The following is a 24757-nucleotide window of genomic DNA, read 5'->3' as shown; positions in this document are numbered from 1 at the left end:
GGGAGTGAGAAGTAGCTGCTGGAGAGCGTTAACCTCCCCACAGGATTCTAACAGACAGGATCGCAATCCAGGCAATCCTAGCATTTGAGGGGCAGCGGGAGGATGACTGACATTTGAGAGTTGCTTGGGATGCACCAGGAGAATGTCTCAAAACTTAATAATAATTAATTGATAAAGTAGATTAGACTAGAAGAGAAAGACAGTGCCTGGATTTAAAATGATATTAGCAGGGGGTTGGGGATTTAGCTCAGTGGTAGAGCGCTTGCCTAGCAAGCTCAAGGCCCTGGGTTCAGTCCTTAGCTCTGGGAAAAAAAATGATGTTAGCATTTCCATGAGTCATTTGGGGTTGGTGTGTTGGGCTGTATGCAGAATTAATTTTTTTGCTAAAGGTCATGGAGGGGAAAAGGCAATCCTGTGAACTACTGTTGTCTTCAGAAGCTAACCAATCAAAAGGACGATGATTTTTTTTTTTAAAGGAGCCAAGCAATTGGAAGGACAGGAATGATATAACTTATTTGGCAAAATTTCAACACATTCAAAGTGCATTGGTCTGAAACTCTGAACCTGAGCCAAAGATCTCTGGCAAGCCTCATTCTCCCAAACACCTGAGCCTTCAAGGGAGACGGTTCGAGGCAGCTCAACACTTTTGGGAAGATTGTGAACACGTCTGGCCTATCCAGAAGCCGATTGCAGCTAACTGCAATGTTTTTCTAGAATGGGATTCTGAGCTTACAAATGCTAGAAGCGCTGACAAATGAGAATCTGAGGGACCCAAGGGCAGGCCAGCAGGGGGAGGTTTTATGTCCACCATACAAAGTTATGTCCCCAGTGTTTGGGGATGTTCACCTCACCGCTCTGCTCAAGTTTGGTCGGGGGGTGTGTGAAACAGCAGAGAACCTCTCACTTCTGAGATAAATGGGAACAGGGCAGACTCATTTAACCCTGAGTGCCGCAGAAATTTTTGTACGCCTGCAAGTAAAATTCGGTTCCCCACAATTGCCGCTTTGAAAAGTTTCAGAATTGGTAGAATATATTGTTCTGTCAAATAGATATTTCAAGAACTTGCCCTAAAGCTTTAACCCTGAAATATCAGCTCAAGAGTCACAGGCAACAGCTATTACATAATGGCAGAGTAAAACTGTAAAGCGCCACAGTATTAAAGGCTGCTGTGTCGGAGGCGATCGAATAGCTAATGTGACCAGCTCTTCATGTGTGTGGGAAGGTACAGCATATGATATATTCTGAATGTGTCTATTGAATGCCTATCACATCCTTGCATGGGACTAATTATAGCTTTGTCATAGGGAATTCCTTGCCTTCACAGTCTATAGCTTAGGGGACAGGTGGGCAACCCAATGTTGAAGCAATGAGAGTTGTCACGATACAGGAACTCAGGCTGCTGCAGGAGCCGCAGTGTAGGCCCTGAGCTTTCCCAGAGAGAGAGTTTCATTGTGGTCCTCAAACCTCCCAAATCAGGACCACTTGGGCACTAGTGTCAGATACAGGTTCCCCAATCTTCTGGATCAGTATGGGGGAAGCTATGAGTTTGAGAGTCAGGAGTAAGGGGACCTCTCAGATATTTCCTCCATAGACCAATAGTAGAAAGCATGGGCTTAAGATGGTGTCCTGGATCTTGGCAGCATCTTTTAATCATCAAGGGATAGTTAAAACATATCTCAGAGCAGATAGGTTTGAATTCCACAGGATTGCTACTGACTCTAGGATTTGCTTTTTTTTTTTTTTTTTAGGTCCAGTAGTCAGGCTGAGAAAAACGCCAGCTTAGTGACACTGTTTATCATCTTCCTTTGAAGCATGAGGTGCTCTCCTGAACATCTCTAGTTCAATGATAAATAAAAGCTCTGGGTGGGGTTTCTTGGACAGCTCATGCACTGAGCATGTGTGCAGAAAGAATGGTGATTGGTATAGGACTGAAAATCTGTATAGCACTCTAGTGGTCTCCTCTCTCCAACTTACTGAGGCTGTCCATTGTGTGTGTAATGTCTAGGGAATGACAGTTTGCTTACCCCCCAGAACTGTGCTAAACTTGTCTAGTAAAGTTGAAAGGCTGAAGAGAGACACTTACTTGGGCTCACAGCTGACTGAGCAAAGCCAGCTTAGATCCCAGGATCTGCTGAGATCCTGTGATGATTGATCTTAGTTTCTGAAAATGGCTGTCATGTGTGAGGAAGGTTTGGCTTTTGGGCTTAGAAGGACAGCGATATCTGTCCTTTATAGTCAAGTTCTGAGCAGTATTCCGCTCATGCTGTCCTGAAACTTACACCTCACATTTGCTGGAAATATCAACATTTAGACAGAGAGGGAGCAATGAATGTGTGCCACTTTCATCTGTTTTTGTTTGTTTATCTGTTTTTTTGTTTTTGATTTGTTTTTTGAGACAGGGTCTCTCCATGTAGCCCAGGCTGGCCCTCAAATTCCATATTACCCTGCTGCAGCCTCCTGAGATCTGGGACTTTCAGCCTCCTTAACTTTTGCTTCTTTTGCAGATCAAAGAGAATACTGAATATGTGGAGAGAGAAAAGCAAGCCTGCCTGGATACTGGTGCTAGAAACTGTGGTTACCTAGCAACTTCTGACAAGGATGGAAACTTAACTCCTCTACCCGAGAAGCCTGAATCCAACTTCTCACAGGTTGCTGGGTGATCTATTCTCTGAACTCCCCATATAATCTCTGTGTATAGCAGTAAATTACTCCTTGAATGTAAGTCCAGCCTCTGATTTCTCAGCGAAGGTAAGCAGGACCCCTACAGGTATTGCCACTGATGCTTAAATCTGAGCTACATCCACATGGCCTCTTGGTGGGCCGTTAGAACACAGGAAATGATCTCTTAGCTGCCACCTACAGGGCTTCCCAGTAAAGCATATTTCCTGGACGATTCTGCACAGCTTCACCCGCTTTGTCTCGGTGCAGAGAAGTGGATTCACCTTGTACAGGAACAACCTCGATAGTTGTTCCTTCCTTTAGCTGACTGAGAGCAGGAGTAAAACAGCTGTGCAGCTCACAGGATATAATGGAGGGTTTCACGAAGAAAGAAATGTGTTTGTGCTGTATTTTGGTGTGCAAATAAGTTGCTGACTTGTATTGTGGGTGTTGGAGACATCCGCTCTTTCGGGCATATCGTTTTACGATGTGTGCGTGTGACTGGGTGTCATGTAAGGACCATGAGCCTTTTAAAAATGTCTAGCTGGATTCATTAGGCCCCTGACTTTCTAGGCGCTCACATCCATGCCTGTCTCCGTGGCATGTGGGTGGAGAGACACACACTAATCTACCCTTCAGAGCTGGCTTCCAGCTCCAAGGTGAAACATACTTAGCCTCCAAAGCCAATGCAAACACGCCAGCTGCCTCAGGAGCAGCTGCAGATGTCCCAGAATGCCTCAGAGTACAGTTGCCATACAAGTCTGTGGTAGCCTGGAAGAGAAGATATTGAATAATGAATGAACGAACCACACTGAACTCCAGACAGGCTAGGCTCAGAGTGGCATCCATTTATCTTATGCAAACTATGTGAGCAGCTGATAGTGGTGGGTTGGGCTGCACTGAGCTCGGCCTTTGGACTTATCATCATGAGTCCATCCCGAGATATCATGACTCGTATTAGCAGTTTTGTCTTCCAGAAGGGAAAGTGGCATCCCCATAGTAGACTAAATATCTGAAGTCTACCTAGGAAGGGCAGGTTACTCAAAACAAATATTCTTCTCTGTCTAAAATTTACAAAGAGATTCTGAGTCGTGCCAAGAAACCCTGACATGTGCTGGTTACCTCCAAGCTTTATTCATGGGAGGATGTGGATACTTGAGTGCTACCAGACTGTTAAATGAGAACAATTTCATTTTCAATATTTGTGAGAGCTACAGTTTTCGAGATCATGTATTAACCATAGAAATTCTCCCTCTGTAGCAGCCATTCTCGACCTGTGGCTCATGCCCCCCGCCCTGGGGGTCACATATCAGATATCCTGCATATCCCATATTTATAACACTAGCAAAATTACAGTTATGAAGTAGCAACAAAAATAACTTTAGAGTTGGGGGAGGGGTCACGACAATATGAGGAACTGTATTAAATGGTTGCAGCACTAGGAAGGTCTCTAGAGAGGTATTAATTAATTAATTAATTAATTTCTATTTAAATTTTCTGAGGCAGAGTTTCTCTGTGAAGCTTTGACTGTCCTGGAAGTCAATCGGTACACTAGGCTGGCCTCAAACTCAGTGATCCACCTATCTCTGCCTCCCAAGTGCTAGAATTCAAAGTGTGTATACCACCACCCAGCTAAGAGAGATTATTATTATTATTATTATTATTATTATTATTATTATCTTGAGGAACAAAGAATTAGGAAGGTTTAAAGCTGTCTATAAGGAAAATTACAATATTAAAAAAGGGCCCTTCACCAGGCAAGTACAACAAGGGTCCTAGATAAGGGCTGAAGACACTTGGGGCCTTCGGGTAAGGGCCAGGCTTCCAGAAGCTAGAGTGAGGTACCACAGCAGAACAGCATGGGGGAGGGGTGGCCTCCACTGTTCCCTTCTGTTTGGCTTTGGATGAGTCAGAGGCGTTGAGGTCCCATGCTGCTTGGAAGGTGCAGGCATATCCTCTTCACTAATCTTAGGAGGCCCACAGACGGGTTAGTAGTTGTTAAGGGGCACACCTCATCTAGGCAGAAGGTTTCTTCCTCTCCATCACCTATGAGGCTGACTGGCCAAGGCTGAGAGACCAGAGGAGACTGTGGTGTTGAAACCCTAAGGGTAATAATGACCGTGTTCCAGGCTCCCGAACTCTTTCGGAGAGGAGTCTCAATGGCAGTGGGAGGCCAGCCAAGTTTAACCTTATGTCAAATGTCTGGCATAGAAGACTGAGGAAAGACTGGAATGTGAGCAAGGTAGCAAGGGAGGGAGGGATCCTTAAAGGCTTATTGTGCTCAGCAGCCAAGGCGTATGTGGGGTCAGTTACTGTTACACCAGTTGCTCTGGAGGAAGATGGTTTTCTCTGGGGTGATGTGTGTGTGTGTGTGTGTGTGTGTGTGTGTGTGTGTGTGTGTGTGTGTGTGTGTGTGAGAGAGAGAGAGAGAGAGAGAGAGAGAGAGAGAGAGAGAGAGAGAGAGAGAGAGAGAGAATGAGAATGAGTGTACCCTGTGACTCTTAAAGTCATGGATCTGTTTTATAATCTGATAAAATCACACTTTCTCCCCCTGAGGAAATACACAACTGTGCTGCTTGCTGCTCACCGTTAGGAGGGGAGAAGCCATATAAGTCACCCACTGATATTATAATTATCATTTTTCTGTACTGGGGATCCAAATCAGGCTCAAGTATATGCTAAGGCAAGAGTTCTACCGTCTGCAGCATCATTCCTAGCCTGGTGGTGTTTCTTACTTTTTTTTTTTTTAAAGATTTATTTATTTATTTTGTATATGAGTACACTGTAGCTGTCTTCAGACACACCAGAAGGGGACATCAGATCCCATTACGGATGGTTGTGAGCCACCATGTGGTTGCTGGGAATTGAACTCAGGACCTCTGGAAGAGCAGTCGGTGCTCTTAACCACTGAGCCATCTCTCCAGCCCTGTTTCTTACTTCTTACTGGGGTGTTTTCTTGGGACTTGTGATGTGATGCCTCAGTCCTTAAAATTGTTATTCTCCTAAGTGACATGCCAGGGAAACGTATTGATAAGCCAGAGCTCATCATCACTTGGATCAAAACAAGGAGATCTATGGGAAATGAAGTGGGAAAGGCTCATCACATGACCTCGCTTCTCATCTGCAGAACGTAGGTCTCTACCTTGGTCAAGCACAGCTGGACACGGAGAAAGCAGATGTTCTCCCGAGAAGCCATGATAATTTATGAAGAGAAGGGGATAGAGTCGGGAGACAAACCTCTTACCGAGGGGCTCCTGGTCACAAGGGAACTGGTCAGGAAGCAGCTTGAACTCACCACACCGGCCTCGGGATTCCTCTTCCTCCCGTTGCTGAACGTAGAGGCCAAGGTGGAAGAGCAGCTCTCGTCATACAAGGCGGTCCTGCCGTCGTTGATGGCCGAGTTGATGGAGATGGTCCACATGCTTGACGCATAGCCGTCACAGTTGCAGTCATCATAGCTGCCACCGTCCCCGGAGGCCCACACATAGATGCTGCCTTTGCCCCCACGGCCCTGGCAGAGGAAGGAAGATATGATGCTAAGTCCAACATTGAGGAGCTGCAGGGCTTTGACTTGGGCTTCAGGGAGGGTTTCCTCTCCAGGTAAGGTCCTGGCTTAGGCAGGGTCAAGATTTGAGTTAATGCAGCTCAAACAACCCACTTCATTTTACCTGGCCAGACATTAGTCTCCTGATGGGAGCTAGTGGGAACGATATCGTTGCTCAGAATGATATAAAGTCACCAGAATTTATAATTTTAGCTGAGAATAGGAGGTTACCAAAAGCTGGAAGCAGCACCTTAAAATTTACCAATAAAATGATTTTTAAAAAAAGTCTTAAAATTCACCAAAGAACTCATCAGAAAAAGGTAACATGCTCATTATAAAAAGTATCAAAATATATGGAAAAGAAAAGTTAAGTGTATTTATAGTGATAGTTATTTTACATAAGTATGCTTATATTGAACTACATAAGATGTATATGAAGTCCAGAGAATATGTGTAACCAAAATAATATAAAAATCCTACATATGTGCACATAGCTTTTTTTTTTTTTTTAAAAACCCAGTTGGATTTTAAATGCTTCCTGCCATTTGGCCTGTGCGAGGGACCAACTCTAGGGATAAAGCCTAATGTCGGGAAATAACAAATAGCCAATGACATCTGAGCTCAAGAGGTTAGCACGGTAGTTGCTCCCATTCGGCCATTAACTCAGCCGTTAGTTACAGAAGACAAGCTGTGTTATGAGTGACTGAAGTCAGTGTGGCTCTTGTTCAGTCCTTGCTCTGGGTATTTTTATCTTTCCTGCCCTCCGTGAGTAGTCTCTTGAATGACTCAGCCAGGACTGGGCCATTTGCTTCTTGCTTTTTCTTCTGCACTCCTTGAAGGAATGGGGTTAGGGGTGGGTGGGGTGAGTGAGGAGTGAGGGGCAGGTATACCAGCCCTCCACGACTTGGAGCAGGGTGGCTGGATGGGGTGGAAGAGAGAGAGGGGGAGGAGAAAGGGAGGAGAGGGAAAGAGAGTGAGGGTCTGGGAGTCAGAGAGACAGAGGAAGCCTGCCTTTGTGAGGCCGCCAAATGTCTATGGTTTTGAGTCAGTGGTTTAAGGTGAGATGTCATTAGGAAACAAGGTTCTGGATCACCTCCAAGGTTTGTCTGCCTCTTGACAAGGAGAAGTGGCATTCTGAATTTCTTCTAACAGGACTGGGAATTAATTAACCTGCCACCGAGGGTGTCAATAAGTCCGCAAATAATTGATTACTAACTGGGAATCATCTTCAGATTCTTGGTAAATGTGTACGACTAAAAGACTCCATCAAGACAAGCGGCTGCTCTCAGCAACCACAGCGGAGGAGAAACAGATGGTTTCTGCATGAGGTGTGGAGGGACATATACCCAGATTCCTGTTAGGGCAAAATACCTGGGACACCCTCCCTTACCAGCTCCTGAGCAGACTGCCACCCAGTTAATTAACCGTGACACAAAGAAACACTTTGGTGTGGGGGATGTTACTGTGGCCTCTACTTGTATAAGTCCAGGTTTAGATGCCCTTTGTGATATGATGTTGCAGTTTTGCCCAAGAGGAGAGGGGGTCTATTTTCTACCTCTTTGATCCTGACTGGCTTCATGTCTTAATATGCCCATTAAAATGTGAGAGACATCCAGTGGGCAAAGATTCTAAGCCCCAAACTTAGAAAACTTTGTGCATCTCTGCTATGTCTCAGAGATTGGTTACACCATGGCAATCAGTCTGACTTAGTCTGATTGACGATAGTCACAGAGCCCAGTCAAATAGTCAACAGCTGATAGTCCACAGCTCTCAGACGCCTGTGAGATCTTCCTTAGACCAGTAAGTCTCTAGCTTACCTTCCGGTTGGTCACAGATGCATGAATGAGGCTGTGGGAGGGGACTGGGCTGCAGAGGGGCTGCCACCAAATGGAAGCAAAGGTTTATAGTCCACCCTGGTTTTGTGACCTCAAACTCACAGAAATCTTCCTGCCCCAGCCTCCCAAGTGCTGGGTTCTGCCTCTGGTTTCCACTCTGACATCTTAGCGCTTTAAACTAATTAATGTGCTGTAAAAAGTTATTTAACTTTTTATTGTGAAAAGTACATGCAATATATAAAAATTGAAATATGGGTTGGGGATTTAGCTCAGTGGTAGAGCGCTTGCCTAGCAAGCGCAAGGCCCTGGGTTCAGTCCCCAGCTCCGAAAAAAAAAATTGAAAAAAAATTGAAATCTACAGACTATGGAGAAGAAAATAGGAATTCTTTATAACCCGAGAATAAATGATTCTTAGTGCAATTTTTTGGGTTCCTGACAGTTTTATAGACAGGGGCAAAATATTATTATAGCTTTAGAAATGAACCTGGGATAATGAGACAGATTCATTTTATTTGTCCTGCTTAAAAATGTGCTTTTTACTATTATATAATTAACATCTACTCATGTGATTAATACTATTCTATGTCATGTTTTATTAGCCTTATTAAATAGACATTTCACAATTCTTCTTTTATAGACATGTGGAGGATTATTCTAGTTTAAAAAAACCTGCATAATGTTTAAAATAAACATATTTTTTTCCATTCTCTCTTTATATATACTTATATATATGTCATTTTAGCTCTGTTTTCTTTGGCAGAGTTATTAAAAGAAGACATTTTTGATGAGAAAAAATGTATGTTTGAAGATTCTTCATCCACATATTTTTGCTCTGTATAATGACTGTAGTATTAACATCTATACATCATAATTGCCAATATAATTTTTTTGTGGAGCTGGGCTTGAATCCAGGGTCTTGCACATGCCAGGGAGACCTACCCTTTGTGCTGCAGGAGCTCATATAGCCCAGGCCTTGAACTCCTTGTGTAGCTGAAACTGACTGTGAACACCTTGATCCGAAGCCTCTGCCTTCCCCTATTTCTTTTTTGTCCCAGAAACGCAGGGAAGACTTGCAATGGTAGGTGAACCATTTCAGAGGCCAAGTTGCAGGCTCGTGCTAAGCATTCCTCACCCAAATGTGAGGCTTCACTGGGCTTCAGAGGATAAATCACATCTGGTCTCCCTGAGTGCTCTGTGGCATGAGGCATCCATCGCCTGCGAGGCCCTGCCACTGGTGCCACACTATTTGACCCACACTCTGATTAAATTTCCACGAACAGCACCAGGGCTTTGCCTGGCCTGCACCTGATTGATCACCTTCTCCTCGGCCAGCCCTTGTACCCCTCCCTCCTGGATGGTGGCATTTGAGCCACTCTCTCACAAGGGGCTCATCTTCATGTATTCTAGTGCAGAAACCTGATGCTTGCACTATGCCCTGTCCCAACTCAGTCTCATCAGCACCACAGAGAATTCCTGCAGCTGGTCTTTAACTATTCCGAAACCAATTATTTGCTCTCTCTAGTAGCAGTCCTTAGAAGTGATTGATAATGGGGCTGAGATACAGCCATTAGAACCAGGCAGAATGTTCCAGGCTTTCCTGGAGGCTGTGCTCCCTTTATGAGAGGGAAGAACCTTACGAGTCCTGTCACCGTCAAGGTTCGTTCGTGTTGTCTGAATTCTTCCGGTTGTCAGAGGAACGGAAGATGCTGGAAGATGAGATACTGTGCTCTCTGATGGCTTGTCTGTTGCTTCATCCCTCCCCCTGCAAGAACTGCATCCTTTTGTCCACATGGTGAACTATTTCCGAGGTCGAGCTTTGACTGGAGGTCTCTCATTAGATATTGCTTTAGCTGAACTCCATTTACTGTAACAGATGGCAGATGGCACCCCAGATCCCCTGGGCCTCAGAACCTCTTGTGCATGGGATTTCTGAATACCAGAGTGGGCATCTCTTTGTCTAAGGCTTCTTCCTAACAGGCTGAAGGCTTCTCCATCTACCTGCCTCTGGCTTTGACTGGTAGGGCACTGTCACCCCTTGGGAGTAAATCTCAATGGCTTTAGCTCCTTTGCACAGAACACATTTTACTGTGTGTTTTATGTGGATTTCTGATATTCTATGATTTTAATTGCTCACGTGGGTAGCCTGCTTGAATATAAGGCCTGAACTGATCCTTTCTGGTTCTCCCTCACCTCTCTATTCACCCCTGGTACCCCCTTTACCTCCCAAATAACATCAACTTAAGTCCTGAATGTAGAGATAATCTCTTGTGCACTGTGTGGAAGATTCACCTGCCAATAAGAAGCCGATTGGCCAATGAGCTGAGGTGGGGTTAGAAGGTGGGACATCAGGGAATGGGGGGAGGTTCGGCCCCACAGAGGAAGAGGTCACCTGTTACCAAGGACCAGCTAACCAGTCACGTGGCAGAACGTAGAAGAGAATAACAGAATTTAGGTTATAAGATAGTTAGGGGATGATCCAAGGCCTTTGGCCTAGGCATTTATTCATATATAAAAAGCCTCAAAGTTATTTCGAGGAGGCTGGTGTGGGTGGAAAGCCCAAGGTTACATCTGAACTTGAGTTCTACTCACACTGTGTCCCAGTTAGGTTTCTATTGCTGTGGTAAAACGCCATGACCAAGAGCAACCAGGGGAGGAAAGAGTTTGAGTTTACAGTTTGTAGTCCATCCTTCAGAGAATTCAGGTCAGGGATTCAAGGCAGGAACTTGGAGGCCATGGGACAATGCTGCTTTATTAGCTTGCTTTCCGTGGCCTGCTCAGCCTGCTCTTGTGTAGCACCTACAGTGAGATGGACCCTCCCATATCAGCCACTAATTAAGAAAATGCACCATTGGCCTGCCTATATAGGCCATTCTGCTGAGGCCATTTTCTTGACTGTGGTTCCGTCTTTCCAGCTGTCTCTAGCTCATGTCAAGGTAACACAAAACTAACCAGCACAGGTAGAGCGCAATCATTTTGGATCTCTGCTACCAACAGCTATACTGTGACAAATGCTTTAACTATAAACGTAATATGTACACTACCAATTTAAAGAGGCCATAGGCCAAAGGGAAAGAGTTCATTCTTTTCCTTTGATTCTGGGGACCAAGCCCAGAGCCTTGTGATTGGCAGGAAAGCACTTGGCCACGGAGACATCTTGTCTGCTAATCTCTTTCCTTCCATCTTTCCTGTTCTTTGATGCCTCTTAAAGCTTCCACTGAAAAAATCTAGAAGCGGCCAGCTGACATTTCTAAAGATCCAGATAAGTGTGGTTTGTGTGTGAAGCACATGCTAGGCACTTGGGGATGGTAAAGACTATGCCATACAGGGTGGGCATTGTTAAGAGCCTCGTGACCCACCTCTTCATTTTCCTCCTCATTTTTATGGCTATTATATTCATTAAACAAAAGCCTTTTGTGGGATATTAATATTCAAAGACAAATGTAAGAACTGCCTCTCTGTGATACTGACAGTCAGACTCCTGTGTGTGGATGGATATCATCCTCCCTAGGAGGTTTTTCTTTAGAGTAAGTCAAGTAACTGATGAGGAGGACCCCTTTGCTTTTCTATACTATGCCATCACTTAAAAAAATACCCCCAAACTGTCTAAAAAGTGTTATCTTGAAACAAAGCCCAGGGAAAAGTCAAATGGGAAAACTTATTTCCCACTGCATGGTGCACTCTTCCTCTTCACAATATTCGCGTGCTGTTGTCTGAAGGTAAGCCATGAGATTCTTTTCCTACTTCCCAGAAATCTTGGCATGTTATGCAGAACCATCACACTCGAAAAGGCCTTTCAGTTGCAGTCAGGGAGGTTACGGATGGAGTGAAGAGAAGGAGCCAGCTCTGAGATGTGACATTGAGAGGCATGGTAAATGACAGGAGCCACTGGGGGATGCCCTGATTGAAGGGGATCTGCATTGCAAATGTGGACGGAAGGCATTTATTACAAACTTGCCTGACTCTTCCAGCTTCGGGTGCCAAAACACATCATGTCCACTGTTGTGCTCCCGGGTTGGATGCATGCTCTTTGTCAATCATGAGGTGAATCACGTGTTAAGACAGCAAGCTGCTGATGAGTCAAAATGCGCCCTGACTATTTGAGACAGGGCAGCAACCCCACCTCCTGCCACCGGGTCCCATTGGTAGGACCTTTGCCCCGTGCCATCAAATATCAGGTCCCTCCATACTGATTCGGATTGGCTCAACTGCAATGGCGGATGGCCACAGCCTTGTAACAGAACATCATTTTGTTAGTTCCCCAACAGGGCTTACCCAAGTGTAGGAACTGATGGGTAGCAGATGACACGAAGCCGTGTACTTCAGCACTCTGTGATTCTTGAACTTTGTGTTGAACGTAAGGGAGACAACTCTTAAAGAGAGAGGTCACAGCTTACTCAGCAAGACTGTTCTTGATGGATAGGATAAATGGTGACTCAGGTTGAAAACTTGTCATTTTGCAGAAACAATTCAAGTTCTCAGGGGCTTTTATCCTAGTTTTTCCCCTCCCAAGGGGAACTTTAAGCCTTGCTAGGCCAAGGCTGTCTTCTACATACAGGGGGAGCATATGGACTCTGTAACTTCTACGAATGAAGGAAAACCAGGGTTATGTTGGTGAACAAGCTCCTCTCGGAAGAGGGACATAGAAGCTCTATTTGCCAGCTCCCATGCCTGATTTCAAGCTATCAGTGTGATGTCAGCAGGCGCACAGGAACATTTCTGTCATTAAGATTGAATTACAACAGTCCTCTATCCACTTTGGCAACTCTATAGGCGTCATTCTTGGCCAGCTCCTGTTTAGGCAGTCGTATCGGTGAGATTTTATGGTAGAGCTTCTGAAGTTGCCAGGAGACACATTCTCACAGCAAACTCTCTGGTCCTCTGGCTCTTACGATCTCTCTGCTCTATCTAACATAATGATCTCTGAACCATAGATGTGGCCGTGTTTTGTAGATGTATCCCTTGGGGCTAGGCTTCCATAGCTCTGGATTTTGATTGGATGTGGTTTTCTGTAGAGTTTTGAATGCTTGCTCTTCAATTATGATAAAGAGTAAAGGAAGATAGTATTTTGAGTTTGCAAAAGAGAAGAAAAACGTGCCACTGGACCAGTGATCGGCCTTCTTGGCTATAAAAGAGAGAGCAGGGGGCATCAAGGTGAACTGGAAAAGTGACCGGGCCTTTCCACATTGTTACAGAGTCTGGCCAAATGCCCTTTTTGATTGTCTCTTACAAGATTGGAAGGGTACATTAATTTTCTAGGAGAACCATAACAAAGTACTACAAACTGGGTGTTTTAAACAACAGATACTCATTGCCTAGCTGCCCTAGAATCTACCTGTTGGAGACTGAAGTATCAACTGAATTGCTTCCTCTCCACCTTGGAGGAGAGCTCTTCCACACCCTCCCCCGTCTCTGGTGATTCCCTGGCACCTTGGCATTTGTTTTCTTGTATATGGATCCTGTCTTCAATTTTGTGCAACATTCTCCCTTTGAGCATATCTGTGGGCAAACACTTTCGTTTAATAGCTGTGGACTCTTATTCTTATCATACTGGCTTAGGGGCCTGACTCACTTGACCATGACTTCATGGTCACTAGTTATATCTGCAATGACTTGAATTCCAAATTAGGTTATATTCTGAGACACCTAGTGATGAGAGCTCAGGAGGAGGGATTGGGTTCACTACTAAACCGTGTAGCAGAGAGGGAAATATGGTATTATACTTATGCTCAGGCCCTTGACAGAATTTAACAGTGCATGAGAGACTTCTCCGTTAGAGGGCGGTGACTATTGAATAGTCACCATCATAAGTTGTTACTCCACAGAAGAGAAAAAGAAGGCATTAGACAGGTCACTGTCCTTGACCCCTTCATACTCTGAGTCACATAATGCCATATTAATTTTTCAGCCTAGGCTTGGGGAGGACATGTCTCCTAATTTGGGCCCAATATCTCCCTGGAAGCAGTGGGGACAAGCAGAACAGAGGCTGCCATGTTGTGATGAGCAAGGATGGGAAGGGGACCTTTGTGCTACCTGAATATGTGTCCCAAGAAAGAGAAGAAAGGACGGAAGAGAGTGAGAGCTAAAGCCAGGGAGAACAGATGGGGTGAGGGTGGCCTAGGACTTGGACTTCAGAGCCCTAGTGTGGGTTTCCACATATCTTACAGCCATCTGGAACTCAGGCAGCCCAACTCTCCTTCAGCTATCTGAGGACCTGCCCGAACCACCCTACTGCCCTGGCCATTCCTGCTTCCTCAAAAGACATCCTTCAGCCGAGCTCCCTGGATGTCTGCTCCTGCAGTATGGAGATAGGCGGGGCATACAGCTTGGTCACCAAATATTCACATGACCCTGTTACTCCCAGAATGTAAGTGGTTGTCACTCCCTTTCTGTTTAGTGTGTGTGTATGTTTAAAGTGCCATTTTAGGGTCTTAGTATCTTAGGGTTACAACTCGTAGATCCCGAGTCAGAAACAACAATGTCCCTTAGCTGCTGATAGAATCTTGTTCAAATGAAGCCTTGGCCTCAGCAGGCAGTCTGGGCTGAGACATGGCATCTCTCATCACCTCTATCCCCAAGGCTTGCTGGGACCAGGGCTTTAAATACAGCAACTCAGACCAGTTTGTGAGGACAGTTGGGGAACTAATGCTCAAACCACATGTTCTTTGACACTTTAGGCCCTCCAGAGGAGAAAAGTCAGGCCACTCCCAATGTGCCCTTTCTGAATTCCTGATGCATAGGGCCCACATCTGCAGAGGCTGTGTTTGTGCCATGAAGTCTTGGGGAGTTGACTAAGGGTCAGCTGTGCGTGGGACTGTGAGTATTTCCAGTGCCATGACTGTATTTTACCATAATGTTCCCAATCCCTTGTAGGATTCCACAAACGTCTATTTTATAGGCAACAAAGCAGGGTAGGCTGGGTGAATTCACTTGCTGAGAGCTTCTTGAGTACTAGGCATTGGGATGCGGTCTTGGCTCAGGAGTGCTCTGATCGCTGAGCCTGGCTCATGTCCTGATTAGGTGACTCCTGCTCTGTAATATAATCTCTAGGAATTCTTTATCATGCGCCTCTTGCACCACTAAAGCCAACTCCGTTTCTATCTTCCACAGGATCTAAACTAACATATAGGTCTATAGGGATATAGACCTACTTCTCCCTGTCCCTGCCACTCTATTAACTGTATGTCACCACCACTTTACCCTCCATATTCTACCTCATGGGTGGACTGGGGCCTTGTGGTGACAGGAAAGTCTTTACCTTGTTCACACCATCAGCCATGGCCTGGAGCGTGAGCTCTCGGGGCCCATCAACTGTCTTCCCGTTGTCTGTGGGGCCCCAGCTTGCACTGTAGATGTCGATCAGTTGAGGCATGTGGCTGATGGAGGAGGCCTCGATGATGTCAGTCATAAAGGGCTGGTCCAGCATCCGGATACCTATGCACAGGTTGGACAAGAAAACAAGACTTTGACACTCCAGTTCTCGGAAGACATGGGGGTGGAGAAAAGCTTGGGTTCTGGGAGGAGCTGGGGACCTTCAGTGCCCTCAAATACCATGGAGTCTGAGGGTCAAAAATGGTGCTCAGGCTGCCCTAACCACTCCTTTTCAGACTTGACTCACATGTTTCCTTGAGACGAATTTACTTGTGTTCTTAATGGGGAGACATAATATGCAAGGGTATCCTTACTAAGTGACTAAGTGGGAACCCAGCCTCCAGTGGTGCACAATTGACTGCTGTTGATGGGGGGAGGGGAGCAAGGTTTTTAGGGTGAATATAGTTGTGTGGAAAGAGGGAGACAACTGACACTTAGCAAAAAAGCTCCAGGGCTCAGAGAGTGGGGGACAGGAATGTTACCAGAGGTGAGATAAAAAAGAAAAAGGCACTGTCAGTTCATCATAGCTGAGAGGGAATGGAGCACACTATATAAGTGGTCAGCAATGAGGTGTTTGGTACAGTCCCTTCCTTATGCTCGTGGTATGTCTGGAAGTCTGTTACCCTCTAATGCCTTTGGGGAGTGACATCCTGCCAGAGAGGATTAGAGCCTGATGGTTAGGACTGAACTGGGCAAATCAGAATTGCACACAGGGTCACAAGGCAAAAGAACAAAGAAGCTTCTTTGTTCCTCTGCCAAGCTCCTCATAGCAACCCCTGGCTGACTACAAGATCTCTTCAGTGTTAACTCTCCAGCCAACGGACTCCTCCAGATGTGGCTGATTGGTCTAGACTGCTCCCTACAAGGCTTCATCATGTGGGTTATGCCAGCTGTGGTCGAGAGTGTGGGGAAGGTGAAGTAACTGTGGGGACTTCTGTGGTTTGAATGTGTCTCCTAAGATTTGAGCTGGGTCCCGTGTACTCAATAGCAATATGAGATCTGAGGTAACTAGGTTGTTGTGGGGGCATTGCTCTTGGAAGGGATTAAGGTGGTTCACTGAGGACCCTGGGTGGGTCCCATGAGAGTGAGTTGTTAGAAAAAGAGCAAAACTGAACTTCCCTATGCTCTGGCTTTCTGTCACCAAGTAATCATTCTTGTCTGTGTTTCTGCCAGGTCCAATGAGGTTTCCTGATCTTGGCCTTTCATCTTTCAAGGCTATGAGCCAAATAAACCTCTTTATACATAACTCAGTTTCAAGTATTTTGTTATAGCAACAGACATTGAGCTAATACAAGGATTACGAAGTGAAATGCCCAGGCCATGTCTAGCTAAAATCTGGGTCCCAAATCTCCATTCTTAGTTCACATGAAGCCATAGGAAAAGACTTATGGACAAAGGACATTATTATTCAAGGACATTATTTCTCAATCGCTGTTCTCTAACACAATGCAAATCAATTTAAATAGAGGCCACTCAGGTCTTTCAGGGCACGAGGAAGTTGACAAGATATTGTTTTTCTTTCCAAGGCCTATTCTTTTTTAAAAAGTTATTTTATTTATTTGCATTCCAGTCTTTGCTCCCCCTCGAGGTCCCCCTTTTCACACAGTTCCTCATGGCATTCTTTCTCCTCCTCGCCTCTAAGAGGGTGGTCGGGTGATCCCTACCCCCAACAGGAGTTCCCCTTCCCTGGGGCCTCAAGTGTCTCCAAGATTAAGTGCATCTTCTCCCACAGAGGTCAGACTAGGCGGTCCTCTGCTATATATGTGCTGGGGTGGGGGTGGGGCCTTGACCAGTCCGTGTTTGCTGCCTATTCTTACCTCAAGAGGCTAGGCATCTTTCCTGCCTCCTCAGTGATGTGGGGTTCACCACCCATGCTTGGATCAAAGTTTCTCCCACAACCCCTTTAGGCTTTTCAGGGGTAACAGTGCTTTATGTCTTGTCAGCAAGGCGTTTTGGTGCCTGGGGTGCTGTTATTGTGTTCCCGGGTCCAACATGGTGCTGGATATTTACCTCAGATAGTGGATTCTTAAGGATGAATGTCTGTATCTGGTGTGTCTGTATGTTTCCTCTCCAGCAGAAATAACAGGTTCAGAAGAACAAGTAATAAAGGCCATGGACAGCCATTAATCCCTCAGCCCTCTGCCTTGACCCTGAAGTCAGGTCAGCCATTTATGCCAACTAACATTCAATTATGAATTGATATCTTTCCTTTTGGATGAAGTTCATTTAGATTAAGAAGACTTGGTCTGAACTTTTCAGAAGTTGTATTTTCAGAAAGCTTAAGACTATATATGGCTATGGACTTATATCTAATTTATTTACTGAAGAAGAAATGTCGCATGGCACAGTGGTGCATGCCTGTAATTTTCTTGTTTTAAGGAGAAAGTTCATATGCTTTTAAATTTGTTTAGTTCAAGACACTTAGGCCTGTGCAACCCATACCTAAGAGAAGTAACTTAGGTCGAAGTAGGAAGACTGTAGGTTCAAGATCAGAATGGTCTACTTACTAAGATCTTGTTCCAAACAAACATTAAAAAATGGTGATGTAGCTCAGTGGTTGAGTGCTTGCCTAATACATACATACATACATACATACATACATACATACATACATACACACACAAATATACATACACAAACACACAGGTATATATGTGTATTTGTGCATGTATGTATGCATGCATGTACGTATATATGTATGTATGTATGCATGATCTTGGGTTCAATTCCTAACAGGCCTGCAACAATTTAACATAGAGACCACTGGGCTACAGAATAAGCTGGAATAGAAAAAATTTTTAAGTGAACTTGTGTTTGCTTTGTGGGTGGTAAACAGAGAGGGCAATTTTCTCTTGTTTTAAGGAGAAAGTTCATATGGCTTTGAATTTTTTCTGGTACTAATTATCCAGGCTTGAGCAGTCAACCTCAAAAAGCAAGATGAGGCAAACGTAACACGGGCTAAAGTAGCCCTGGTTGTCCCATCAGCTGGCTGATGCTGCCCTAGGTTTGTCAGAGTCAGTGTGGGCAGGCAGCTGCTTCTTGAACCTTCTTCATCTTTACAACTCCAGTTCCTTAGTGTGCTTCTTACTTCACCCCGTCACACGCTCCCTTTGTGCTGAACAATAGAAAGCACGAGAGCTGATGTATATTTATCTGGCTGCTTTAGCATCGAGGGAGGTAGGGGTGGCCACATACTGAGAGTTGGACTCATTCATATTCTTGGGGCCAGGCTCTTGGCATTTCTTTTTAATCATGTTAACCTCCGGAGGACTGAGGCATGAATTAACTGAATGAGATACAGTATTAATTTTGCAAATGACAGCACTATTAGTGATCAAGGCACAGGCTCAGGGTGACCTGAAGTCTTTTAGGAAGGGCCTCTATCTCTCCTGTGCTCTCAGATGACCTGTGAGCAATGGGAAGGTAGTGGGAGACAGGAAGAGAGGTGTTGGAGGGACTGGAGGGGCTGGAGGTCAGTGTTTTCACATCTGTAAGATGCTCTACTGGTTGACATGACTTGATAGGTGGGGACAGCTACAGGCTGTATAGCTGGCATTTCCATACAATTCACCCCCAGGTCTGCACATTTCATTAATGGTCATAGTACTCTGTCTCTCTCCTCTTCACACATTTAGAAGACACAGCTTGGTGCCCTGGGGCTGCAAAGGCCCAGTGGATTTCAGCAGAACCCTGAAATCTCATCTGTGCTCTCATCTGATACCAGCTCATGCTGTAATCTATCACCTGGGCACAGATAATTGGTACCTTCTGTGCTCATGAATATTAGCCCCAGAGGCTAAGAAGCAAGTTCATGCTCAACCAGATTTTAGGGTCTGAACAGTCAGCATTCATGACGTTTATGGTGATGGTGATTTTAATTGATTTGCTTAAAGGACCCAGACAGGAAGTATATAAACTCATGAACGTGTTGTGTAAATTAGTGGTTAACAGAAACGATGACCATGTGAAAGTGACTCATTGCTGACAGAAGTTCCATATTATGTGATCAACAGTATGCTTCTCATAGTCTTTACAGAATTAATTTTAAAAATTACCTTCTGTTTTTAATTAACATTAAAGTCGAACACCACCGATGCGGTGTTCCTCAAGTCTCCTCAAGTGTTTATCCTGTTATGGTGAAGACATCAGCTAAAGGGGATCTCGTCTCCTGGGCCATTTCATCTGCTCTGGTTTGAAAAGGAAGGCAGCCAAGGCAAATCCACCCGGGCCTGCTCTGCTTTGCGTTACTCTGGGAAGCCCAAGGTGTCATGGAACTAACTATAGAACCCATGATGGCTTTCCTGTCTGCCATCTTGCTTTACTCTGCTCAGAGCAGAGATAATTATGTCACATGGTTTTGCCCCTCCACCCCTGTCTTCATATGATGGAGATAGGTGTCTCACCTACTAGTCACTGTGGGTCCCCTCCTGTACAACAGCCTTGAACTATATAAATGCATTGAAGGCCTGAGGCAGGATTACCCGAAAGGCTGGGCACTGCCCTGAGCTTTCAGCAACACTAGGCTGACAAACCAGCCAGTAATATTGGGAAGGTTTGCTATTTTTGTTCATTTACGTACTTATGATTTTATATTTCAATTTTTTCTCAGTCTCTCTTTTTCAGTATGTATGTGTGTGTACACATGTATGCATGACGTATGTGTGACTATCATGTTTGTGTGTACATACACAATGTGTGTGATGTATGCGTGTGTGTATTATATATTGTGATGGTGTGAATATGGTTGGCTCAGGGAGTGGCACTATTAGGAGGTGTCGGCTTGTTGGAGTGGATGTGGCCTTGTTGGAGGAAATGTGTCATCATGGGTGTGGGCTTTAAGACCCTCATCCTAGCTGCCTAGAAGTCAGTCTTCTCCTGTTTGTCTTCGGAACAAGATGTAGAACCTTCAGCAACTCCTGCACCATGCGTGCCTGAATGCTGCCATGTTCCCACCTTGATGATAATGGACTGAACCTCTGAACCTGTAAGCCAGCCCCAATTAAATGTTGTCCTTCTAAGAGTTGCTTTGGTCATGGTGTCTGTTCACAGCAGTAAAACATTAACTGAGACATGTATGTATGTATGTATGTATGTATGCATGCATGTATGCATGTATGATATGTGTGTGTGTGTGTGTGTGTGTGTGTGTGTGTGTGTATGTGTACATGCCGTGGCATGCATAGGTAGGTCAGAGGACAATTTCAGGAGTCAGTTCCCTCCTTCCCTTCTAGGTTCTAGGGATTGAACCAGGTAACCAGGCTCCACGACTGCACACTCATCCGCTGAACCTTTCACGTCCAGTTCTTTTGTTGAACAGGTTAAATGTGTCTAAAAGTGAAAATTTAAAAAAGAGAATTGGATTGTCTCCTTACATAATTAGCCACCAAAGATAGCACTTTTTACAAAGTAAATAAAATTGGTCTTTCATTCCAAAATTCATATGAAAGAAGTAATTAGGGCTATCAATAATTAAAATTTCAGATGCTTCGTGGAATGATTTAAAGATTCCAGACTATATTAATAATCCTGGACACAAGTCTCTGTGTTAGACAACTGCTCTTAAGGAGTCAGCCTAGTTGGAATTCTTCCTGCCTCCTTCCTCCCCTGGCTGAGTGGAGAAGAGGCAGAAACTGTGTCCTTAGAAACAGAGGCCAGAACCCAGGGAGTTCCTGCTTTGTCCCCCCTCCCCCAGGGTGACCTATCAGGGAGGGCAGGAAAGTGGAGCCTGAATGACACCCCTTTAAAGAGATTTTTAAGGGTCTCACATGCCCCTGAGTGGAACAAATGAAGAGGAAGGAGCTGCTTCCCTGTCATAGAGGCTTGGGATTCCATCCTGATTCAGCTACTTCAGCAGAATGGGAGTTTCCCCAGCAGGGACACCAGGTGCAGAATAACCTCACAATGTAATAATATGTGGTTCCTGTGTTTAAGTTTTGCATGCAAAAGGTTATGACATATAATATGTCATATAGAGATAGAACAATGTGATAGAATTGCATCTAACATGAGAAGAGTTGTAGAGTTTTGCACTGTGCCTGACAGAAGGGCAACATGTTGATTGTTATTGTTAGTTTTATAATTGTCATTATGTGAACATCGCAGATATTTAGACTTTTAGTCATTTCAGGTCCCAGTATTTAGAGATTCTGAAAATGAGAGCCTGGGAAAAGTTAGACACTCTATTTTCAACAGAGGAGGTTGGCCAACGGTCTTGTACTTTTTTCTGCATGGAGGGTCCCAGGGCACTGTGCAAAGGGTTCACTAGACTGGCATCTCTGCTGTACCTGGGCATCTCCCAGAGATCTCTGCAGCCTATTTGAGAAGCAATGAGCTGAGAGTGTCTGGAGAAGGCTCCTGATTGCTGGGAACAGATCTGAAGGGGACAAAGTAACAGAGGTTGATGGTTCTGGTAGGTGGACATGTTTTACCTCCTGGGTTGACGCTTTGGGACCTTAGGTCCCCAATCTCTCAATTCTACTGCTGTACCCATTCTATCATTTAGTGGTCATTAGTATCCTAGTGGGTTTGTTCGTTGACTTCCACTCTCTCTCCGCCCTCCCTTTCCTTTCCATTCTTCCCTCTTATCCAGCAAATAGGATTTGCACGTAGACTGCGAGCCACAGTCTGATCTAGATGCTGCAGTGCTAAGGTGAGACCGAGTAGACTGACACTGCATTTGTGGAGACTATGGTTGCTCAGGGAGAATCAAATGGCCACGCGTGACACGGATGACTTCAGGTGTCGACTTGACTGATGAAGGAATATATAAGGAATTATCGAAGCATCATCTTGGATGTGTCTGTGAGGTATTTCCAGGAACTGATTGAGCCTGAGTGGCATAGGGGAGAAGGTATGTCCTCAGCCATAGCAGCCACACCCAGCCATACTGTCTAACTAATATTTTAGGTGGTTTTATCGAAATGAACTTACCTAGCTATTGAATCACGTATATATAGGAACTTAATATACAACACACAATATGCACATGACTGTCTGTGGGGGTTACTGCAGGGATTGTACTGAAAACACCAGCTTACCATCTGGAGAAAAACAGAATGGCTAGTCAACTTAGCATCGCATCTGGAAAAGTAGATTCTAGACAGTCTGGTAGCTTTGTGTCATAGTTTGTACTTACTGAAACAAACTCGTGGCCAGTTATATATGACGTACCAAGTGTGCCTGAACACCAACAGGGAACATGAGCGAAATCTGTGAACTGAAGCGCTGGATAGGCAGGACGCACGTGAAGAGGTGCCTAGCGGTCTTTCTCTTTTCCCCTTGAGGAGATTCATCTTCTATTTATATTTTCATAAGCAGCTCAGGTTGGTTCTTACTCAAGATGCTTCTGGTTTAGCCTCCCGTGTTCAGGGGTTTTAGGTCCATGCCACTAAACCTTGACAAACCCCTTTCCTCTTTTCTTTCCAAGACCCACCGAGTGCTCCTACCAGCACCTCCCTAAACCTGTCACCAAGCACCTCCAGACTGCCACAGACCAACAATTTTCTCAGTTGATCACCAGGTGGCGCTTTAGCCCTCCATAGCATAGAAAATTGCTTAAGGGAAGTTCTTTGGAAGAGTTTGGTTCATTTTTAGTGAAACACACACACACACACACACACACACGCACGCACGCATGCACGCTCGCACGCACGCACACACACAGAGACACACACACAGAGACACAGACCTATATTGACACAGACACAGTCATACAGACCCAAACATATTGACACAGACACACACAGATGCATATACAGACACACACAAGACACAGATACATATTGACACAGACACACACAGGTACACGCATACATACACACACAGCAGCTTTCAGTATTATCAACAGGGATGAATAAAATATTTTCCCCTATCAATTTTGCATGGTTGGGGATTCTGAAACTGATTTTGCTTGCAATTCTTGACCAACTTTGATGTTTCCTCAAGCAGAAGCCCTCACTGTCTTCTGGGAAATAGTGAAGAAACTCTTTGGGGCACAGCATGGGATTGGACCAGACAGGCATGTCCAACCTGCTGCTTACAGAAGAGGCTACGTAAGGCTTGGGAGAGTCATGAATGTTCCCAGAGCAAGACAGGAAACAGGACTGAGCTCTTGTCAGACTGGTCCAGCTCATCACCCGTTGTGTGCTGGCTCCCCTCCTTTGCCTGTCTTTCCCTTAAAGTTTCCTCACTGGCTTCTTGTGATCACCTCCTAAATAAAAAGCCTATGCCTAATTCCTTGCTTTTGGTTTTGCTTTTAGGGAAGCAGGGCCTGGGGGGTTAGGGAATTGAGATGTTTCTAGAGGAAACATCCAGCAGAAAGAAAGAAGAAGAAGGCAAAGGAGAAGGAGGAGCCCTGATGTGCATTTGACAATCTTAACTTTTTCAGAAACATGTGTGTGTGCATATACATCTCTCCCTCCCTCCTTCCCTCCCTCCCTCCCTCCTTCCCTCCCTCCTTTTCCCTCTCTCTCTCCCTGTCCATGTCCCTCTCCCTCCCTCCCTCCCTCCCCCTCCCTCTCCCTGTCCATGTCCCTCTCCCTCCCTCCCTCTCTCCCCCTCCCTCTCCCTGTCCATGTCCCTCTCCTTTCCTCCCTCCCTCCCTCCCTCCACCTTCCTCTCCCTTTCCCTCCTTCCCTCCCTGCCCCATCTACCCGCCCCGTATGTGTGCTCACACTGGTGTGTGCATACGTGTCTATCTTTTTGAGTGTGTGTGCATGCGTGTATACATCTTCCTGCTTGTGTGCAAGCATGAATATACTTTTGGAGATTGTGGACAACTTTGGGTGTCATTCTTAGGAACACTATTCATTTTCTTGGGGACAGTGTATCACTAGCTTGGCGCTCACTAATTAGGCTAGAATACATGTCCAGGAAATGCCTGGGATCCTTCTGTCTCCCTGTCCCTAAACCTGGGACTGTTTTTCTATTCAAGATAATCACCATTTCTCTCTTTCCTTTCCTCCATCCAAAGCCTCTCACATACCCATCCTTGCTCTATTTCAAATGCATGGCCTCTTTTTTTATTAATTGTTGCTATGTGCATATATGTACATATATACATATATTCCTAAATATAACCTACTCAGTCCATATAATGCTACTTGTATATATTCTATTTCTATGGTCATTTGGTATTGGATAGGAAATTGGTGTCCTTGAAGACAATTTCTCAAATTCTAAGCATTCCCTAGTTTTCTAAGCTTAGATACCCAAGTTATTTTGTAGATGTATCCATTGGTACTAGGATTCACAGCTCAACATGTTGATTGGTTGAGGTTTTCTGTTATGGCCTCCATGTATTGCCAAGAGAAGTTTTCTCATTAAAGGGTGGGGAGCACACTTATCTGTGTGC

The 24757-nt window shown here is 45.0% G+C and overlaps 1 protein-coding gene across 1 annotated transcript in view; it reads right to left on the bottom strand.

The window, feature by feature from the left end:
- Pcsk2 (proprotein convertase subtilisin/kexin type 2) overlaps positions 1-24757 on the bottom strand; it is a 302691-nt gene that overhangs the window by 15396 nt on the left and 262538 nt on the right. The window contains exons 8-10 of the mRNA NM_012746.2: positions 15293-15468; positions 5954-6169; positions 3329-3429 (exon numbers count right to left, since the gene is read on the bottom strand). Of these exons, the coding sequence (NP_036878.1) occupies positions 3329-3429; positions 5954-6169; positions 15293-15468 (493 nt within the window). The remainder of the gene's footprint in view (positions 1-3328; positions 3430-5953; positions 6170-15292; positions 15469-24757) is intronic.

This window comes from Rattus norvegicus, chromosome 3 (genome assembly GCF_036323735.1).
Source record: "Rattus norvegicus strain BN/NHsdMcwi chromosome 3, GRCr8, whole genome shotgun sequence".
NCBI lineage: Eukaryota > Metazoa > Chordata > Mammalia > Rodentia > Muridae > Rattus > Rattus norvegicus.
The sequence above is the reverse complement of the archived record's forward strand: the minus strand, read 5'-3'. Positions and strand labels throughout refer to the sequence as shown.